This window comes from Chinchilla lanigera, unplaced genomic scaffold (genome assembly GCF_000276665.1).
Source record: "Chinchilla lanigera isolate Chin_1 unplaced genomic scaffold, ChiLan1.0 scaffold00146, whole genome shotgun sequence".
Taxonomy (NCBI): Eukaryota; Metazoa; Chordata; class Mammalia; order Rodentia; family Chinchillidae; genus Chinchilla; species Chinchilla lanigera.
The window spans coordinates 296,503-315,751 of NW_004955547.1; the positions used below are offsets into that span (position 1 = coordinate 296,503).

Genomic DNA, 19,249 nt, shown 5'->3' on the forward strand with positions numbered 1-19,249 from the left:
GTGATGGTGCACACCTGTAATCCCAGCTCTCAGGAGGCTGAGACAGGAGGACTGCTGAGAGTTTGAGGCCAGCCTGGGCTACAAAGTGAGATCAAGGCCATCTTGAACTCCATATTGAGACTCTGCCTCAAAAATACAAAAAAAAAAAAAAGGAATAGTCACTATTCAGTGCCCAACCCTACTCATTCCCACCACAGGGCACCATGTTTTAGTGTTGATTCTTTCAAGGTTTTTTTACACATTTACATACAAACATGGTTTTATAAGGCATTATAGCTAGCCTTCTTTTAACTGCCCTTTTAGGTTATATTTGCACATACACATATCTTGGACATTCCCATTAGCCACAGCCAGTTATTAACCTCCTACCCCATAGCAGGTATCTGGCTGTATAATGATAAGCAAATATAATGTCACCACCCTCAGGAGTTAGCAGTCCGGAGAGACAGATAATAAATAATCAAATAATTTCAAAATGGTAATTAATACAAAAGACTAAAGAAGATGCTAAGATAGAGAATAGTAAGGGGAAGAGTTCTGAGTGGTGGCATGTTTAAACAGTGAGACCTAAGGCAAGCAGATGGAGCATAACTGTAATCCTAGCACTCTTGGAGGCTGAGCAGGAGGATCAAAGGCTAGAGCCCAGCCTGGGCAACTCAATGCGACCTTGTCTCAAAATAAAATTTAAAAAGGACTGGCAATGAAGCTCAGTGATAGACAGCTTCCCTGGCATGTGCAAGGACCTGGGTTCCATCCCTGGAGTGGGGGTGTTTGCTGCTCCCCACTTTCCTCTTATTCCTCCTCCTTCCCAACAAGGGCCAGGGCAATGATGTTAACCGATTTGTGTTTCAAGTCTGATGCTTTGTGGAGAAAGGATGGGACAATGGTGAGGGACCACAGAGGAAACGGTTGTCGGGTTATAATACAGCAAACTACACTGGCTTGCACAGAGGACGTAGCAACAGAAAGAAAGGGGATGGGTGGGTATGAGGTGTATTTCTGGAGATTAATCAGCAGGCTTTATTGAAAGAATAACCGTGGAGAAAGAAAAAAAATGATCAAGACTAAATCCCAGGATTTTCCTTGAGTAAGCAGGTGAATGGGAAAATCGGGATGCTTCTACTTTTTTACTTTTCAACAAAGAAGCCTGCATATACCTGACATATATACCTCTGTGTACATGTGTAACAGTTCTGTAGAACTGTTTCCTACCCTGGGCTACAGGGTATACACATTTTAAACTGTCAGACCCCATGAAATGCTTTCCAAAACAACTATCAGGGGCCAGGGATACCTAAGGTCATGAGTTCGATTCCCGGTACAAAAAAAAAAAAAAAGTCTACCACTTACCCTGCCATTAATAACAACTACCGACATCATCTGTCTCACCCAGGTTAATATAAAACTGTTCTTTAACTTTTCCTTTCCATAATTTCCAGTGTGTTTTTTTTCCCTTTTCTATGCCTTTTAATTATATAACACATAAATATCTCTTTGTAAAAAATGTAGACATTATAAAAAAACGAAATTCTCTGACTCTCCTGTTCCTCCCACCACAGTTCCCTCCCTGCATCCTGAGGTAACCAGTGTTGTATTTTCTTTTAGACAGGGTCTCACTATGCAATCCAGGGTGGCCTTGAACTCACTATGTAGTTCCAGCTGGCCTCCATCTCTCAGTGATTTTCCTGCCACAGCCCCCCAAGTGCTGAGATTACAGGCATGTGCCATCATGCTCACTGGTTTTTAGTATTTTTGAGTAACCACTGTTATTAACTGTTTTACCTGTATTGTCACAGAACTCTTCCTACGCATTTAAAATCTCCATATTAAAAAGAATCAAAGCTTGCTTAAGCATCTCTCAGAAATATTTTCTAGCAGTCTTTTTAGCATGGAAAAAATAATCTAACCGAAGTGTTTTGTTTAAGCCCTTTCTAAATTAGTGACATTTAAGCCAAGCTCTTCTCCAATTAGTTAAGTCCTCTGAGCCCTGGTTTGATCACCTGTAAAACAAATACCTCATAGACTTGCCAAATTAAATAAACAACCCCTAAAAATATCATGTACCATATATCCAACAAATATTAATAACCTCTATGCGTTAAATCCTAGCATCCAATGGGTATTAGAAACTGAGCCATTCCTGAAAGGAGATGAAAGACTCCACCCAGAAAAAGTAGTTAGTGCTGTCTTGAAATAAAGTTTTTCAGCAAATGTGGTGGCACACACCTATAATCCCAGCACTTGGCAGGCTGAGGCAGGAGGATCATTGCGAGTTTGAGACCAGCCTGGGCTACAAAGTGAGCTCAAGGCCAGCCTGAACTGCATAGCAAGACCCTATCTTTAAAAAATAAATAAATAAATAAAGGCAAAAAAATAAAACAAAAGAAATAGAAAGTTTTTCATAACATAAGGCCCTCCCAAAAGATCTGAATTTTTCTTCTAAAACGTTAGCACAATTTCCTTTCTGTAAGATAGAAAACAAGATTTAAAGCATAGAAATAACTGCTAGAGACACAGATACTCCCAGTCCTCTCTCAGGCAAACCCTGGGAGCCAAATACCTGAATGTTTCTGAAGGACCTTAGACCTGCAGCACAGGCTGCAGCTTTGGCCAGGCACCTCCTCCATACACAGGATGCGACCTAACCTTTGGTCCCCACTGTCAGGGGCCACTGGTTCCCCAGGACTTGTCAAACCCATCCTATCGCCCCTCACTGAATGTTCCCAGAGGTGCTCTTGTGCAGGGCTAGAGCTCTGACATCTACCCCCTCCACAACTGACCCTTAATCAAAGTAAAATCAAAGTGCCCTGAGGCCTGAATCTCTCCCTCTGAATGGAAATCAGCCAAGTTTCAAACAGCCCTCTGTTAAAACCACCCAAAGGCATCATTTTATCCACACTGACACCAGAGCTCCTGCAAGAGTTTCCACACCTCTCCACTTCTCCAGGCTCAAAGCCAGGACTTCCCCAGCAGATCTAAGAATGACCACTAAACCCTCTGAAATACTGTATGTGCACACATAGTTATGGGGGAGGCCACAGGTTTGATGAGATTTTCAAACAGATCTGTTACCCAAGACTCAAAAGCACTATTAAAAGATTTCTTAAACATTCTCCTAAATTACCAAAATCTCGTATGCCAGCATGAAAAACTAACCAGGGGGTGGGTACAGTATGTATTTCTCAACTGTTCTTTAATGAATTTTAGGGTAAAGCTCACATTATAGAAAGAATCAGCCATAAACCAAAAAAAAAAAAAAAAAAAAAATGGGGCTAGGGATTTAGCTCAGAGGCACAGCACCTGCCTGGCAAGACGCAAGGTCATGAGTTCGATTCCTGGTGGGGGGCAGGGTGGAATCAGCCACTAAAACTATAAGCAGAAGTAATAAAAAGGTCCACCTCCTTTTTGAGTTGAACAGGAAGTAGGAAAATCAAGAAATCCCACAAATTATGTTTTGTTTTTTGGGGTTTTTAAATTTATTTTTGGGTTTTTTTTGAGGAAGGGTCTCAGTACGCAGTTCAGGCTGGCCTTGAGCTCACTTTGTAGCCCAGGCTGGCCTCGAACCTGCAACAATCCTCCTGCCTCAGCCTCCCAAATGCTGGGATTACAAGGGTGTGCCATCCCACAAATTATGAGTTTGCTTTCAGTTTTACTCTTCTAGGAGCCTCATCCCCAACTGGGACACAGGTCAATGGAAGCAAAGATAAGTGAAGCTGGGGATACAGCTCAGTGGCACAGTGCCTGCCTGGCAAGTGCAAGGTCCTGAGTTCGATTCCTGGAACCAAAAAAAAGGTAAGTGAAAGCAACTCTGGGAGGAGTGCTGCCAGCATTTGAGGCAGATGCTTCTTCACTGTGTGGGACTGACTTAAACACTGTAGGGTTTAACATCCCTGGCACTAAGGCACCCTGTGCTGCACTCCTAGTCAGTGTGACAACCAAAACATTCTCACTCGGTCCCCAAGTGAGACAGTATCTCCTGGGACAGTATCTCCCCCAGGTGAAAATCACTGCAACTTATGCAAATATAAGCTGTGTGGTAATGTACATACAACAAACACTGACTTGTAGAAACTTTATAGATAACAGTCTTTTCACTGTTATCTCCTTTAAATATCCTCAAAATTCTGTATAGTAGGTATTATCCCCTCAAAAGTGGCTAAAAAGGTTACAGGATTTGCCCACAGTCATTTAGCTGAGAAAATAAGACTATAAAACTGGATCACAACTTAGGTGCTTTGATTCTCAAACTAATGGTCTTTCAAACCAAGTCTGATCCAGTAAATCTCAAACCAGCTACTTTCTCCCAGAACAGGTTTGTTTTGTTTTTTTATGGTTTCAAGGAAAATTATAGGAAGATCTAGGGCCTGGCTCCCCAAATCCCTACAAGAATGCTGGTAAAAACAGCAGAAACTGCCCTAAACTAGAAGTAGTTTTAAAAACAGAATACTCCTTAAAGAACCTAAACCCCAGCTCACACCCATATTTAGAGGGGTTGGGCAAGTGGAAGAGTCATAATATCCTCCATTGTGGATTTCAGCAGAGATGAGCAAATAAGGAAAAAAGAGAGCATCTATTTCTGTTGATGCGCAGATCAACAGGGATCCAGAGGCACGGCTACAGCCCCTACTCCAACCTGGCCCAATAACCCTGAGAGAGGGTAGAAAGGCGGGTTAAGAGATAAGGAAGGAGAAATAAGAATAAGAATAAAATCATCACTGCCATACAATAGCCTAATCTTTTCCCTTACTGGCAATCCAGCATTCAGGAGGCTGAGGCAAGAGCCCTACTTGGACTACATGGAGAGTTCAAGGCCACCCTGGACTGCATAACGAGACCCTATCTCAAAAAATAAACAAGCTGGGCGTAATCCTAGCATTCCGCACGCTGAAGCAGGAGGATCACTGTGAGTTCCGGGCCAGCCTGGGCTACATAAATGAAATTAAAAAACAAAACAAAAAATCTGCCATCTAGGTAATTCTGTGAGCCCTCCTTGACTCTGAATAATATTTAAGATACCTCTGAATGACCTCAAAGTACTTTCTTTTTTGTCTTTTTTTTGAGACAGGGTCTCGGTATGAAGTTCAGGCTGGCCTTGAGCTCACTTTGTAGACGAGGCTGGCCTCGAACTTGCAACTGTTCTCCTGCCTCAGCCTCCCAAGTGCTGGGATTATAGGCGTGCACCATCACACCCTGCTAAGTACTTTCTAAACTAAAACTATGGCAATTAAAAAAAAAAAAAAAAAACTATGGCAATTACTAAAGCTAAGGGTTAAGAGACACTGCTCCAAACTCCCCCCAAAAACCCTCCCTAGGTGCTCCCCTACCCAACACACAAACTCCCCACTGACACCGTTATTGTGAGGTGACAAAAGGCAGAAAGGGTACAGGAACCTGGAAAGGGGCTGGCTCTGTGCTCAGCAGCCGAGTGCGCGCTAAGCATCTTAGCATGCGCTAGCACCTCAGTGCACACAGGTCTTAAATTTGTTCCTAGCGTGCGTACACATACACACACCGCAAAGAGGAGGACTGAAAAAGTAGGGAGAAGGGTGAGAAACAAAGACAAGAGTTATCTCTGGACCAGCGGGGCTTTGGGATACTGGGTCTCCTTAGAAGTGGTTTCTAGGTTCTTCCTGTCCTGGACAAAGAATTGGTCAAGACAAGCGCACTCGGTAGCAAGGTTTTACAACTATTAAAGGCAGGAAAAGAAACAGGCTCTGCAGAGTAAGTCTGGGGCTAAGTAAAAGTGGGAAAACAAGCTCACTCTACAGGACGGGAGCCAGCTCCTGAGAAAGAACACGGCAGCAGAACAGCTCAAGGTGACTCCTTTCTGTGTGTCTCACTCCTCAGGCTGCCAGGTCTAGACTGTCCTACTGAAAACCAGCTGAAGTTCTCAGGAGAGGAAGATGGCACACTCTGACTGGGTCATGTCCAGGGCTCTGGGAACTATTCTGTGCACGTGTGCGGGGATTTTGTAATTAAAGGTCACAACTTCTTCCTCAGCCAATCTGCTATACCCTAACCTCCTGCCTCAATAGGAACTTGGGAATTCCAGCTGCCTAGTTCAACTGTATTCTGGAATCCCCTCCTCTCCCTCATCAGTAACAAATGTAAAACCCTAAATTCCCATCTGTTGCTATTCAAAGAGGGAGTCCTGAATTACCCAGCAAGAATCAAAATTTGGGAGGTTGTGGCAACAGCACCCTTTTATCCCCTCTCCCCATTTTTTTTTTCATCTTTTTGAGACAAAGTCTCGCTATGCAGTTCAGGCTGGCCTTGAGCTCACTTTGTAGCCCAGGCTGGTCTCCAACTCACAATGATCCTCCTGCCTCAGCCTCCCCATTGCTGGGATTACAGGTGTGTGCCACCACAGCCGGCACCTCCCCCTTCTCTTAAATCATTTCCAAACTGGAATGAACCTTTGGCCTGTCCCTGGCACTGCTGCAGCTCAGCACAGACTTGGAAAAATGCTTCCCTAGAACGGAAGCAACTGGCCTAGCACACAGATGACAGGCTGGCTTCAGGCAACCAGCACTGCTGACCCCTGCACTCATGGTCAGCTCTGGGTAGATAGTTTGGTCTTGACCACAGAACCAGGGCCCTGGCTCTGCCCAGCCTTCCCAGGCAACCTGTGCAGGGGAGGATCTGTGGTCTCATTTCCTCTCCACCTTGGCTTCTTTTTTCACTTCATTGAAGATTAGTTATTTCCACCAAGACCAGTTCCTGTTCTCTGCAGCTGCAGCAATTGTTTCCCCAGAGACAGTTATGAAGCATTGGTGTGGCTGCCACCTGGACTGTCCCAGCTGCAGAACACAGACTCAACAAGTCCTAAGCTAGAGAGCTGTTTCACAAAGAGGAAATAAGAGACAGAAAGCAATTCCAAGAACTTTACAGTGGACGCACTGATGTTCATTTTATCCTTACAGAATATTTATGTGCTTTCATATGTGAAATAGGGCTAGGGTGTAGCTCAGTGGTAGAGCACTTGCCCAGAATGCACAAAGCTCTAGGTTCAATCTCCAGCGCTAAAAAAAAATGTGAAAAATATTTTATAATAAAAAAGTATGAAAAACTATATTATCCCCAACAGAGGGCAAAGGACACAAAAAAGATGCCTAAAATGCTTATGATGAAATATTCAGAGAAATGTTCAGAGAAATTAATCTTATTAATAAAATTAGCAAAGATTACTAAAAAGTTAAACTATCCAGAAATGGTTAGCATACAGAGAAAAAGGACACATTCACATACTATCTGTGGAAAAGGTAACAGACACAACTCTTTTAAAAGATATGTATCTCAGGGGCTGGGGATTTAGCTCAGTGGCACAGCACAAGCCTGGCAAGCGTGATGTCATGAGTTTGATTCCCGGTACTGGAAACAAACAAACAAACAAAAACAAACATAAAAGATATGTATCTCAAAGGTCTTTAAAAAGCATACAGCCAGGTATGGTGGCGCACACCTGTAATCCCAGCACGTGGGAGGTTGAGACAGGAGGATCACTGCAAGTTTGAGGCCAGCCTGGGCTACAAAGTGAGTCCAGGCCAGCCTGAACTACATAATGAGAGCCTGTCTCCCCCAACCCAGAAAAAAGCATATACTCTTAGATTCAATAATTCCACTTCTAGCAATTTAGTAGAGATGCTCACAAATATTTATGCACAGGATGTTCGTCAGTGTTATTTATAATAGTAAAAAAACCCAAAGTGAGCCAAGTGCAATGGCACATGCCCATAGGGAATAACAAAATGCCTGCAAGGTAATATAATAAAATACTATTTTATAAGTAGTGCTATGCAGCCATAAAATCATAAGACTGAAGAACATTCAAATTGCTTGAAATTATAAAGAAAAACAGTTTATAAACCATGATTCTAGTTGTTAAAAATATATTTAACTATTTCAAATCGTTAGTATATGGTGAGACACAGGTGATTTTAATTTCTTACTTATACCCAAGTAATTTTAACTTCTTCTTTATTTCCAAATTTATTAATTAAGCATTATTTTCATAATAAAGAAATAAACTATTCTTGGTCCTTTTTCCTCCCCTTAAGGACACTCATACCTATTATCTTTCTAAAAAGCCATTTGGAGGGATGAGTATAGCTTGGTAGGGGTAGAACACTTGCCTAGCATGCACAAGGCCCTAGCTTTGAAGGAGAAAAAAAAGGAAATTTTATTTAGGATTTTAAAAACATTTATATATAACAACCTAGCAAGTTCAATTTTAGGAAAACTCAAAATATTGAAGACTTTGTAAGCCAAGTCTTGTTTTTTAATTTAAACATTCACTTATTATTTCCTTCCTTTCCGTTCCTTTTTTTTTTTTTTAAAGACAGGGTCTTGCTATGCAGCCTAGGCTGGCCTCAAACTCAAGGTGATTCTCCTGCCTCAGCCTCCTAAGTGCTGGGATTATAGGCACGCGCCACTATGCCCAGATTTTCACAGACAATTTCAATCACACTTCATATATAATGAATACCACCAAAAAGAAAAAAAAATTCAAAGTCTTAAAACACCCCGGCAGCCAAGTATGGTGGCGCATGCTTGTAATCTCATACTCAGAAGGCTGAGGCAGGATTGCCATGAGTTCAAGGCCAGCCTGGGCTACACAGTGAGTTCAAAGCCATCCTGAATTACAGAGCAAGATCCTGTCTCCAAAAAGAAAAGACATGTTGGCTGCATTTGACAAAGGAACTAGAGAAAACACGGTTGTTCTTCTTCAATTCAAATCTTCAATCTCAGCCAGGGATGGTGGTACAGGTTTATAATCTCAACACTTGGGAGGTTGAGGCAGGAAGACCACTGTGAGTTCGAGGTCAGCTAAGGCTACCTAGTGAGTTCAAGGCCACCCTGGACTACACAGTGAGAATTTCTCTCCAATCAATCAATCAGCCAATCTTCAATCCCATCAGGCATGGTACCCACCTGTAATCCCAGCAGTTAGGAGGCAGAGGAGGAATGCTGCCTGTCCAACACCACAGTACATACTGAGTTCATAGTGAGTTGGGGTACAGAGGGGGTTCAAGACCAGCCTGTACTACACAGCAAGACTCTGACTCAAAAAACCTAAAAAAACCAAAACCTAAAAAAAACAATAAAAATATACTCTAGGGACAGGGATATAGCTCAGCAGCAAAAGGGGCAAGGCATGAGTTTGATTCCCGGTACAAAAAAAAAAAACCTAAAAAACAAAACCTCAAATCTCTTCTTTTTTATGAATTATCCCATACTCTTTTTTTTTTCTTTTCTGAGGTAAGGTCTCACTATGTAGCCCAGGCTGGCCTCAAACTCACAGTGATCCTCCTGCCTCAGCCTCCTGATTGCTGGATTACAGATGTGCACTGTCCCATACTTTCTTTAGTGAATGTCTATTACTCCAAGAGACAAAAAAATCTGAATATCACCTGGGAGTGGTGGTGCCTGCCTATAATCCCAGAACTCTGGGAGGCTGAAGCAGGAGGATTATAAATTAGCACTGAACCTAGGCAATTTAGCAAGCCTCTGTCCCAAAATAAGGAATTTAAAAAGGGCTGGGAGGGCTGGGGATTTAGCTCAGCAGCACAGCGCCTGCCTGGCAAGCGCAAGGTCATGAGTTCGATTCCCAGTACTGGAAAAAAAAAAAAGAAAAAAAAAATTTTAAAAAGGGCTGGGATGTAGCTCAGTGCAGATGCTCTGGGTTTAATCTCCAGTACTGGGACGGGGCAGAAGGGACCTGAATCTCCCTCTGGGCAAGGAAATAGTCCCAAATGACAATGTGTCCACTTCATCCATTGCAGTACACACACACCTTCTCCAGGCTAAGGGTGGTCCAGATGAAGGTCAAGGAAATGAGGCTCTTCTCTGTGGCCAGGGTCTTCTTAGTAAGGTCTCTGAACAAAAAGGTTCATCCTCTGATCAGCCACTTCAAAGGTCCTTTCCTTCACCCAAGTTTTATTCCAGCCTAAACTAATTCACCACAATCCCCAGGGCTAGGGAAAAAATTCTACATGGCTATTTGGAACTTGATACTTAGTTCAAGTTTTCCCAGCCCCTTTCTGTGTCAAAGGAGGCCCTTAAAGCTTCTCAGATACAGTAACTTAGTGGCGACACTTATGGCAACACCATACTTCTCAGTCATCACCAAGAAAATGTGTAAAAAAAAAAAAAATGTGTGAGGAGAAAGTGCAGCAGGGCAGCCTTGCCACACAACCCACCCTCCTGAACAGAAGACCGCTCCTGAGGACAGCCAGAGATTTTTCTGGCATCAAAACGTTCAGACCCAGTTTTAGGTCTACATAAGTCAATAAAAAGAAAAACGAGGGTGCAAACACACCAAAGACAGAGAGTTATCCTTCCAAACCCCGGAGAGCTCTCTTTCTCTTTCCTCTAAACAAAGTCCAACACTGGCCAGAATACTAGCTTCTGAGCGACTGAGCTTGGGTAGTAGTTGGAACCAAACAGTCTGGAGCTTCATCAGACCAGAGACTAGCTCTTTTTCTGGTACTAATAAAGAACTACAATAATTGCCCCAAGCTGAAATTTCTTAGTACTCAACAGCATGGGAACTGCTGCTCAGAGAAACTGGGGAAGAAAGGATCACCAAAAGCAGCGTAACAGAACAGGTTCACAGCCCTTTTCACATCAGGGCACACTCAGGACCAACCAGGGACCTCAGCTGCCTTTAGGATCAGTATCCAAAGCATAAGTGACCCATCTGCAACACGCCAGTAAAAACCCTCCTCTAAGCCACTAGGCTGGGTTAGGACTTGTGGGATCAGTGTCTTAAAGAAACAATTGACTTCAGGCCTGGAGCCCTCCAACCTCAGCTGACAGGCTGTGGATCAGATCATATGTCTGTACCAGAAAGCAGGGAGCCTGTGGTCTTGACTCAGCACTCATACAACTTTCCCAGTCAGGGTGCTTTACAGGGGAGTTTCCATAGATATACCGGGGCTGGGGAAGCCCTCCATCTGACAGCGGGCAGACTGGGGTTCCTGGCTCCATAGGATTCTGAACTTAAAACCATTTTTTGGCAATACAAGTGATCTGAGTCACTGCTGATATAAATTTAAAAGTTACCATTTACTGAGCATATAGATGTCAGATTCTGCCAAATATTTGACTTCCAGTTTCATTAAATCCACACACTAAGCTCATGTGGCAAATGCTATTCTTATGCCCATTTCTAAGAAGAAGCTGGAGAGCCAGGCATGGTGGTGCATGACTATAATCCCTGCACTTGGGAGGTTTAGGCAGGAGGATCACCAGCCAGGGTTATATACTGAGTTCAAGGCCAGTCTGAACTACATAGCTAGACTCTGGTCTCAAAAAACTAAAAAACCAAACAACCAAAACACCAATAAACAAATGCCAAGCATGGTGGTACACACCTATAATCCCAGCACTTAGGAGGCTGAGGCAGGAGGATCGCCATGAGTTCATGGCCAGACTATACTACATAGTAAGACCATTTCAAAAAAAAACAAAGCACAAGGACACACACACACACACACACACACACACACACACACACGCACATACAGGAAACTGGAACTCAAAGGAGTTAAGTAGTAACTTAAGCGCAAACATTTTTCTAACAGGAGACTTGAAGAAGACAATATTTGAATGCACTCTTGACTTGAAAGTTCATATGCTCAACCAGGACACCATTATGTCACTTCAATAACCCTCCCCCAAACAGCTTTTTTCATAAATCCAACGAATTACAATGAAGCTGGCAAACTAGGAAAGAAAAAAGAAAAGAGCAGCTTGTGTGCGTCACATCATCAAGGAAAGAAACTAAGCTGTCTCAAAATAAAAAGGGATGGGGATGCAGCACAGGTAGAGCACCCCCGGATTCACTCTCCAGTACTGGAAAAAGTTAATCTATATTAAGTACTTACTAGGTGCCAGGTGCTTTAATACATCTAGTTCTCATAATCTCACAAGGTGAGAAATTATTAGACCTATTTTATAGAAGATGGAATCTAGGCTCAAAGAGATTAAAACCAAGAGTACTTGCTTTTTCTTCCATACTGTTTCTCCTGACTGTTCAGGAAATACACCTGAACTTGTGCCAAGGTCAAACATCTAGCTCACAGTTGGTACTACTCCCAAAAAATGGTAGCAAGGGCACCTTTCAGGAACAGTGGAAAGAGACATCTTTTAGAGTCCCCAGAAAGCCAGGCATAATGCCATATTCTTTTTTTTTTTTCCCCTGGTACCGGGAACCAAACTCACGGCCTTGCGATTGCCAGGCAGGCACTATGCCACCGAGCTAAATCCCCACCCCAATGCCATATTCTTGTAATTCCACTATTTGGGAGACTGAGGCAGGAGGATCACAGGTTTGAGGCCAGCCTGGGCTATACACAAACAAAGAAACAGTACTTAGAGAACTCAAATCTCTAAGAAAACACAATTTCTGTGTTAGAAAATTGAGGTTAACTCCCCTCCTCTCCTAAGACAACCAACTAGCCCTGGCCTGCCCTGTTGCAATCCTCCATCAGCAGCTGCTCAGGGACACAGAAACAAGACCAAAACAAAAGCCGCAAGGCAACAAATCAAAAATTTATACAGAAGGGAAGAACTGTAAGTGGGAGGTCCAGTTCCATACTTGACCTGGGCTCTCTCTGGGTGCTCTGGATAGTAAACAGCGCACCATGTGCATTTTGTGAATAGTAAACCATCAATTTGCAAACTAAACAAACTGGCCTACCAAGCTCCAGTGAAGACATGATGGACTCTGGTTCTGAGCTCTCACAAAAGCCTAGTGGCCCCTGCCTCAGCCTCCTATCCGATTCACCTCAAAACATCCTTCCCTCTCACTCCTATGGCTAACTGGTGCCAGCTCGCTCACTAGGGGTTTTCACAGGGTGGATTCCCTCCCACTCTTTCCCCAACAGTTGAGCTCTTGTTCTCCATGGCAGTAAGTCCCAGCCACTTCTCCTCAGCCTGAGATGGTCACAGCACATTAGTAATCACTGACTCACCCCACCCCCCTGAGGAGGCCGGGAGAAGGAGGGCCACAGGATATGTGTGGCCCAGATCCCTTCCATCCTTCAAAGAGCTGGTAGGCAGGGGTGCCAGTGGCACAGCTTCCCCCTCCGACGTCATCATGGCCCCTCTCTGCGATGGCTCTGGTGCCAGTGGACTGATGTAAAGCTCTCCACCATCACAGAGGCCAGGATCCTAGACAACTCCATGGCTGCCAACAGATCTAATCTCCCTCTTCCAAGGCAGAGGAAATCCAATAAGGCTACCAAATCCGTAACTCATGAGCAAAGGCGAAGTCAGCCCTTCAGGGCATATCAAGAATAACCCAAGAAATATTATCGCCTCTTCGTTCTCTGGAGAACTAGAAACAATTTCCCCAAGTTTCTCAAAAGTTGTTCTGTTAGCAAACGTTCAGGTTCCCAACATATTCTGGACTCAGCGATACCAGCTCGGAACCTTTCCCTTCACAGAAGCACTGACATCAACACCCAATTCCCACATCAAAGGAGAGCGCCCAAGTCAGCTCTAAAAACCCATCCATACACTACGGAGAGGCTGCAGGAAAAGAACAAAAACCAGTCACTAGGGCTTAACATGAAGAGGGGAGAAAAGGAGACGAGATGGTTTCCAATCGGGAAAAACACCCTAGTGAAATGGCTTAGCCACATGTTCCGCCTTTTAGGCAAATCCACTATAACTTAGCAGGATGCCTGCAGGCCGTCCTGAAAATAAGTAAAATGGCATCACTCTTTATTCCGCCCCCTTCAAGAGCTGCCAGCCCCGCCCCAGTCCCCCACTTTCCCCAAACATCTGGTCTGCGCTGGGCGCGGGACCCACACTCTGGGAAGCCTCCATGTTAACGCGAGGGGCGGTCTCCCCACCCACCCAGAGAAGCCGGGGCTAGGCTGCGGCGCAGGCCGGCCCCAGCGGCTGAATTCGCCCCAGCAGCGAGAGGCTCCGGGCCGGGAATTCTGACGAGGCGGCGCGCAGACGGAGCAGGGCGGCAGGGTGGGAGGGAGGAGGGAGAGAAGTCCGGATCCCGGGCCGCCCCGGGCTGGGGACCCCTCCTCCTCCTCCTCCTCTTCCTCCCCCTCCTCCAAGTGCCCTGCGGAGGGGCGTCGTGCGAGGGCCCCCGACGGACTGTCCTGGACAGCCCGTGGCCGCTCACAGCCGCTCGGGGCCCGGGGGGCGGGAGGAGGAGAAGGGCTGGACTCGGCTCTCACCAGCACCAGGGCGAACCTCTCCTCCAGCTCACAGGGCTCCGGCATCGGCATCTTGCCGGGCGGCAGCAGCAGCGGAACGGAGGGCGGGTCGCCCGGGCCCCCCTCGGAGCTCTCCAAGTTGCCCATCGCAGCGGGGGGCCCCTCGGGGGGCCTCAGCCCCCCACCCGCGCGCCCGCGGTGCCCTGCGCTCGGCCGCTCCACCCGGCTCCTCCCTCGCCCCTAGGTCCTCGTCGCGCCTCTCCTGCGCCGTCGGGGCCGCCGGGGCTGCTCCGTCCGCCGAGGGCAGCGCGCGGCGAGGCTGGGGCGACGCTGTGCACAGCCGCTCCGAAGCGCCGGGAAGCGCGGCGACCAGCTCTGCCTCACATCCGCGGCCTCGCGGCTCTCGGCGCGCCGCCCGGGCGCTACCCCTCCCCGCCCCCCGCGCTCTGCCCTTCCCCCCGCACCTCGCTTCCTCCCACCCACTCCCGACCCGGACTGGAGCTAGCGCCGACCGCTGCCCGCGAGCCGCGCGCCCCATTCATGCACGTCCCGCCTCCCGCCCACGGGCCTCCCGGGCGTCCCGCCCCGCCTGCGCCCGATTGACGGCAGCGCTTGCCAATCACAAAGCCTCCCGCCCTCGGCAGCCTCGCGCCTGGCGCCCAGCGCGCCCTGGCGGCCGGGGTGAGCATCGGTCGCCACTGTTGGAGGGCACGAGGCGCGAATGTGTGCACATAAAGCGCAGGGACACAGTGTGCAAAGCTGGCTACAAAAAAAGTAGAAACACTGGGATACCCAGACGAAGGAGAGAGACCACGTCTGTTCAGTCAGCGTGAGGGAGATGTATTTGAACCGGACCTTGTAGGATAAGGAAGACCTTACCGGCGGAGACAGGTGAGAAACGTGTAGGAGAAGAGGTCCTTATCAATTGTCGGGGCCCTCTGGCTGGTGTGCAGTGGAGAGGCTGGAGTTCTGGGGTCGTCTGCCGGTGAGCTGTCACTGATGATGTGGTGGGTATCTATTGTTTCTTCTGGCCTACTCTCCATCCTTCCTCTGACAGCACCCCATTTTGTTTTAGGGAACCACCACTCCCCCTGTTCCAAGTAGAGCTGAATTTTACCATTCTAGGAGGCCCCATGATCCAGGTGTGGCCAGTTAGAACATCTTTACTCATCTACCCTCTGAGAGTGATTTAGGGATTGTCATTTGACCCAAGCCCAAAATGTCAAGATCCATTTCCAAGAATTTTACTGGGAAGAAGCACTGTGTCCATTTGGGCTGCTGAACTGTTCAATTGTAAACCTGCAGCTGCTGCTGGTGGTCTTGCCCGTCACACCTACATAAGAATGAAGCCAATGCAGAGGAAAAGAACAGCCAGGAAGCAGAGGCAATTCTACTGACAGGCTGGATCTAACTGCGCCTGATGTTATCACTTAGATTTTTTTTTTCTTCGTTTTTTTTTTTTTTTTTGGTCTTTTTGAGACAAGGTCTCGCTATGCAGTTCAGGCTGGCCTTGAGCTCACTTTGTAGCCCAGGATGGTCTTGAACTCGCAACGATCCTCCTGCCTCAGCCTTCCCAGTGCTGGGATTACAGGCGTGTGCCACCACGCCTGGCAGACTTAGATATTTTATCCTTCATTCAACAGATACTTATTAAAAAGCTTATTATGTCATATACTGTTCTGGGAATTGAAAATACATCTGTGAACCAAAAGAGCATAAATTTTGTCCTGGAATTTACATTCTGTGTAGGAAGAGAGGTAAAAAATTAAATAAGTAAAATGTATAGATGTTAGTGATCAGTATTAATAAAAAATAAACTGAAAGAGGATAAATGTGAGAGATAAGTTAAGATTTTTAATAGGAGGAGTTAGAAAAGCTTTGTTAATCAGATTGCATTTAGGTAAAGATCCGAAGGCCGTGTGCCCACTTGGGGAAGAATTATCCAGAGGAAAGAGTCAATTCATACATGTCTGACATGTTAGAGGAAAAACTAGGAGGCAGAGTACAATGAGCAAGGGAAAGAGTAGTGAAAAATAGAAAGATAATCAGAAATCATATTGTGTAGAGCATTATAGATTATTGCAAGGACTTCAGTTTTTCTCTAAGTAGGATAGGTAGCCACTGGGTGATTTTGGGCAGAGAAGTGGCACAATCTAACTTATGTTTCATGACAGACTCACTGTGCTTCTGTTCTTTCTTTACTTTTTTTTTTTTTTTTTTTTTTGAAACAGGTTCTTGCTATGTAATTCAGGCTGGCCTTGAATTCACTATGTGGCCCAGGCTGGCCTCAAAACTCACACCAATCTTCCTGCCTCCGTGCTCGGATTACAGGTGTGTGCCACCATGCCTGCCATATTTTTGCTTTTATTTGCTCAAATTTAACCACAAGATTTACATATTCCAGTTTCTGGGGCCCCTTAGATTATTGCTTTCACTGTTAACTCTCTGCTTACCTATCTTCAATGTTTCTTACTTTTTACGGGATAAAACTAAAACTTGGCTTGGTATTCATGGATGCATATATCATCACCAAACTTTAATGCCTCTTCAGTCTACTTTTCCTACCTTACCTCTCTCTAAACTTTCAAATAAACCCTTTGATTCAGCTGGGAAAGTCCATTTGTTTCAAGGAAGATCCAGCGATGAACAAATGTTTTTCTTTCAAGTGTTTCCAATCTAGTAGAAACCTAGTAGGTTCTCAAACTAACGTTTATAAAACAATGTGATAAGTGTCGTAATAGAAGTGTGTACAAAGTGCTACCAAGAGAATGAACTATAGCTGGGCGTAGTGTCACATGCCTGTAATCCCAGCACTTGGGAGGCTGAGGCAGGAAGATTGTTGTGAGTTTGAAACCAGCCTGAGCTACAAAGTGAGCTGAAGGCCAGCCTGAACTGCATAGTGAGATCCTGCCTCAAAAAGACCAAAAAAAAAAGAAAAAAAGAGAGAGAGAGAGAGAGAATGAACTATAAAGGAAGGCTCTGGGGAGTAGATGACATTGAGCCAGGGCCGAAGGTTGACTAGATGAACCAGATAGAAAGATCATTGTGCAGACAGAGATGGAATGAAGGGGGAGGATCAGGAAGGGGCAAAGGCATTCTGCAAAGGAGAAATGAAGAACTATGGAAAAGTGTGAGATGTTTGAGCAACGGTAAGGGATTCAGTGAGGCTGAAGTATAGGGTGTGTAGTGGGAGGACAGAAGCTAAAACTACATAGGCAGGTTGAATCAGCTTCAAGAGGTCCCTTGTGCTCAGCTGAGGAGTCTGCCCTTTGTTCTGTGGATGGTTTGCTCTCTGGAGTATTCCTTCAGGAGCACTTGAGAATTGAGAGAGGTTTACAGAAATGATATGGAGAAGATAAGAACCTGAAGCAAGTCAGGGCAGAAGGATGAGCAGAAGTTAAGGAAAAACACATACTTAGTTACCTATTAGATAACAAGAGCAAACAAATATTTTTATAATGTGCTTCATAATTTATATATCCATTATCAGATTTGATGTTTATAACATCATAGGAGGGAGATGTTATTAATTTTATGTGTGAGTGAACAGACTAAAAGAAGTTAAGTAACACGACCAAAGCCATCTAACAAGTAACCTGGCACTGACCCCAGGCTTTGGTTTCAAAATCTCATGTCACTCTGATTCTTGAGGAGTGAGGGAGAAATGAAGACTGAAGACTTGTGGCCAGCTTGGAGAGCCCTCCGCAGTCCCTCTTCCCTCGTCTCCTGCCCCAGCCCCATCAACAAAGCCCCGACGTTATCTCTGGCTCCCTCCCTTGGGTCTTTAGGGACACCTCCTCTTTGGTCTCTTTCCTGGGAAATGGGAATGCCAATATTTTTCCCTTAATACTTTTCCCTATTGCAGATAAAATGCTCTTCTCTTTCTTTGCTGGATGATTCCTACTCATCCATTACAACTAAATTTAAAGGTTACTTCAGAATACCATATTAGGGGGCTGGGGGTTTAGCTCAGCGGCAAAAGCGCCTGCCTGGCACACGCAAGGTCGTGAGTTCAGTTCCCAGTACTGGAGAAAAACCAAAAGAATACTGTATTAGGAGCCAGCCAAAGTTCAAGGCCAGTCTGAACTACATAATGAGACCTGGTCTCAAAAAAAAAAAAAAAAAAAAAAACTGTATATAAAGTTACGATTTCTCTACCAAGTCTGTATTTTTTTTTTGTCATTTTGAAACAGGATCTGACTATGCATTTCAGGCCAGTCTTGAGCTCACTTTGTAGCCCAGGCTGGTCTTGAACTCACTTTGTAGCCCAGGCTGGCCTTGAATTTGTAATGATCCTCCTGCCTCTGCCTCCTGAGTGCTGGGACTACAGGCGTGTACCATCATGCCCAGCTTCTCTACCAAGTCTAATTGACAACATCTCAGCGAGCACATAGTATCCTAACATATGAAATCATCACATTGTGTAATTTCCTTTAGGGCAGGTAGATACTCCTGGCATCTAGCTGTATCACTCATTTCATGTTGGTTACATGCTCACGGAACAAATAAATGACTACTCACATTGCCACATTCTTCCCTTGTGATGAAAGACCTTTTATTCTTTATCATTTCTCCCAGATACATCCTGACTGCTTGTATCACTTAATCTGTGCAGGAAACAGAACCCCTCCAAATGTTTTAAACTCACAAGAAAGCACTGTAAGTGTTTATAAAACCTTTCAGAAAGTCTAGAGTGGCCAGCCTGAGTTGAAGCTCCAGGAATGCCCACCAGAACTTGTGGCTGTGCTGTGCCAAGGAGGCTGCTACCTCTGCCAAAGTCAGGGAGGGTGAGGCACCTGGAGGTCTATTAAGAACAAAGACTGTGGCTGAAATCCAGGGATCTGAAAGCTGTATTAGGACATTGCCACTGCTGCACTCTGATGCAACCAACTCTTAATATTTGCAAAGATAGAGACATCGCAGGATCACTGCTATATAAATATGCTACATCTTGGAGTGGATAGCGTGAGGATCCATGTGCTGTCTGTCTCCATCGTCTGAAAAGAGGAAATATGTAAATAAATCAACAAAGCAAAATAAATAAATATGGCCGGGCCTGGTGGCGC

At 45.3% G+C, this 19,249-nt stretch overlaps 1 protein-coding gene across 6 annotated transcripts in view; it reads right to left on the bottom strand.

Moving 5' to 3' along the window:
- Positions 1-14,655, bottom strand: part of Fmnl3 (formin-like 3) — a 58,009-nt gene extending 43,354 nt beyond the window's left edge. For 2 of the 6 annotated variants that reach the window (XM_005411842.2, XM_005411844.2), the window contains exon 1: positions 14,205-14,330. In XM_005411842.2, coding sequence (XP_005411899.1) covers positions 14,205-14,330 — 126 coding nt within the window. Of the gene's footprint in view, positions 1-12,977; positions 13,059-14,204 lie in introns of those variants that run through there. The other 4 variants (XM_005411843.2, XM_005411841.2, XM_013508461.1 and 1 more) reach the window with 3 other exon arrangements.
- Between the last annotated feature and the right edge of the window lie 4,594 nt (positions 14,656-19,249).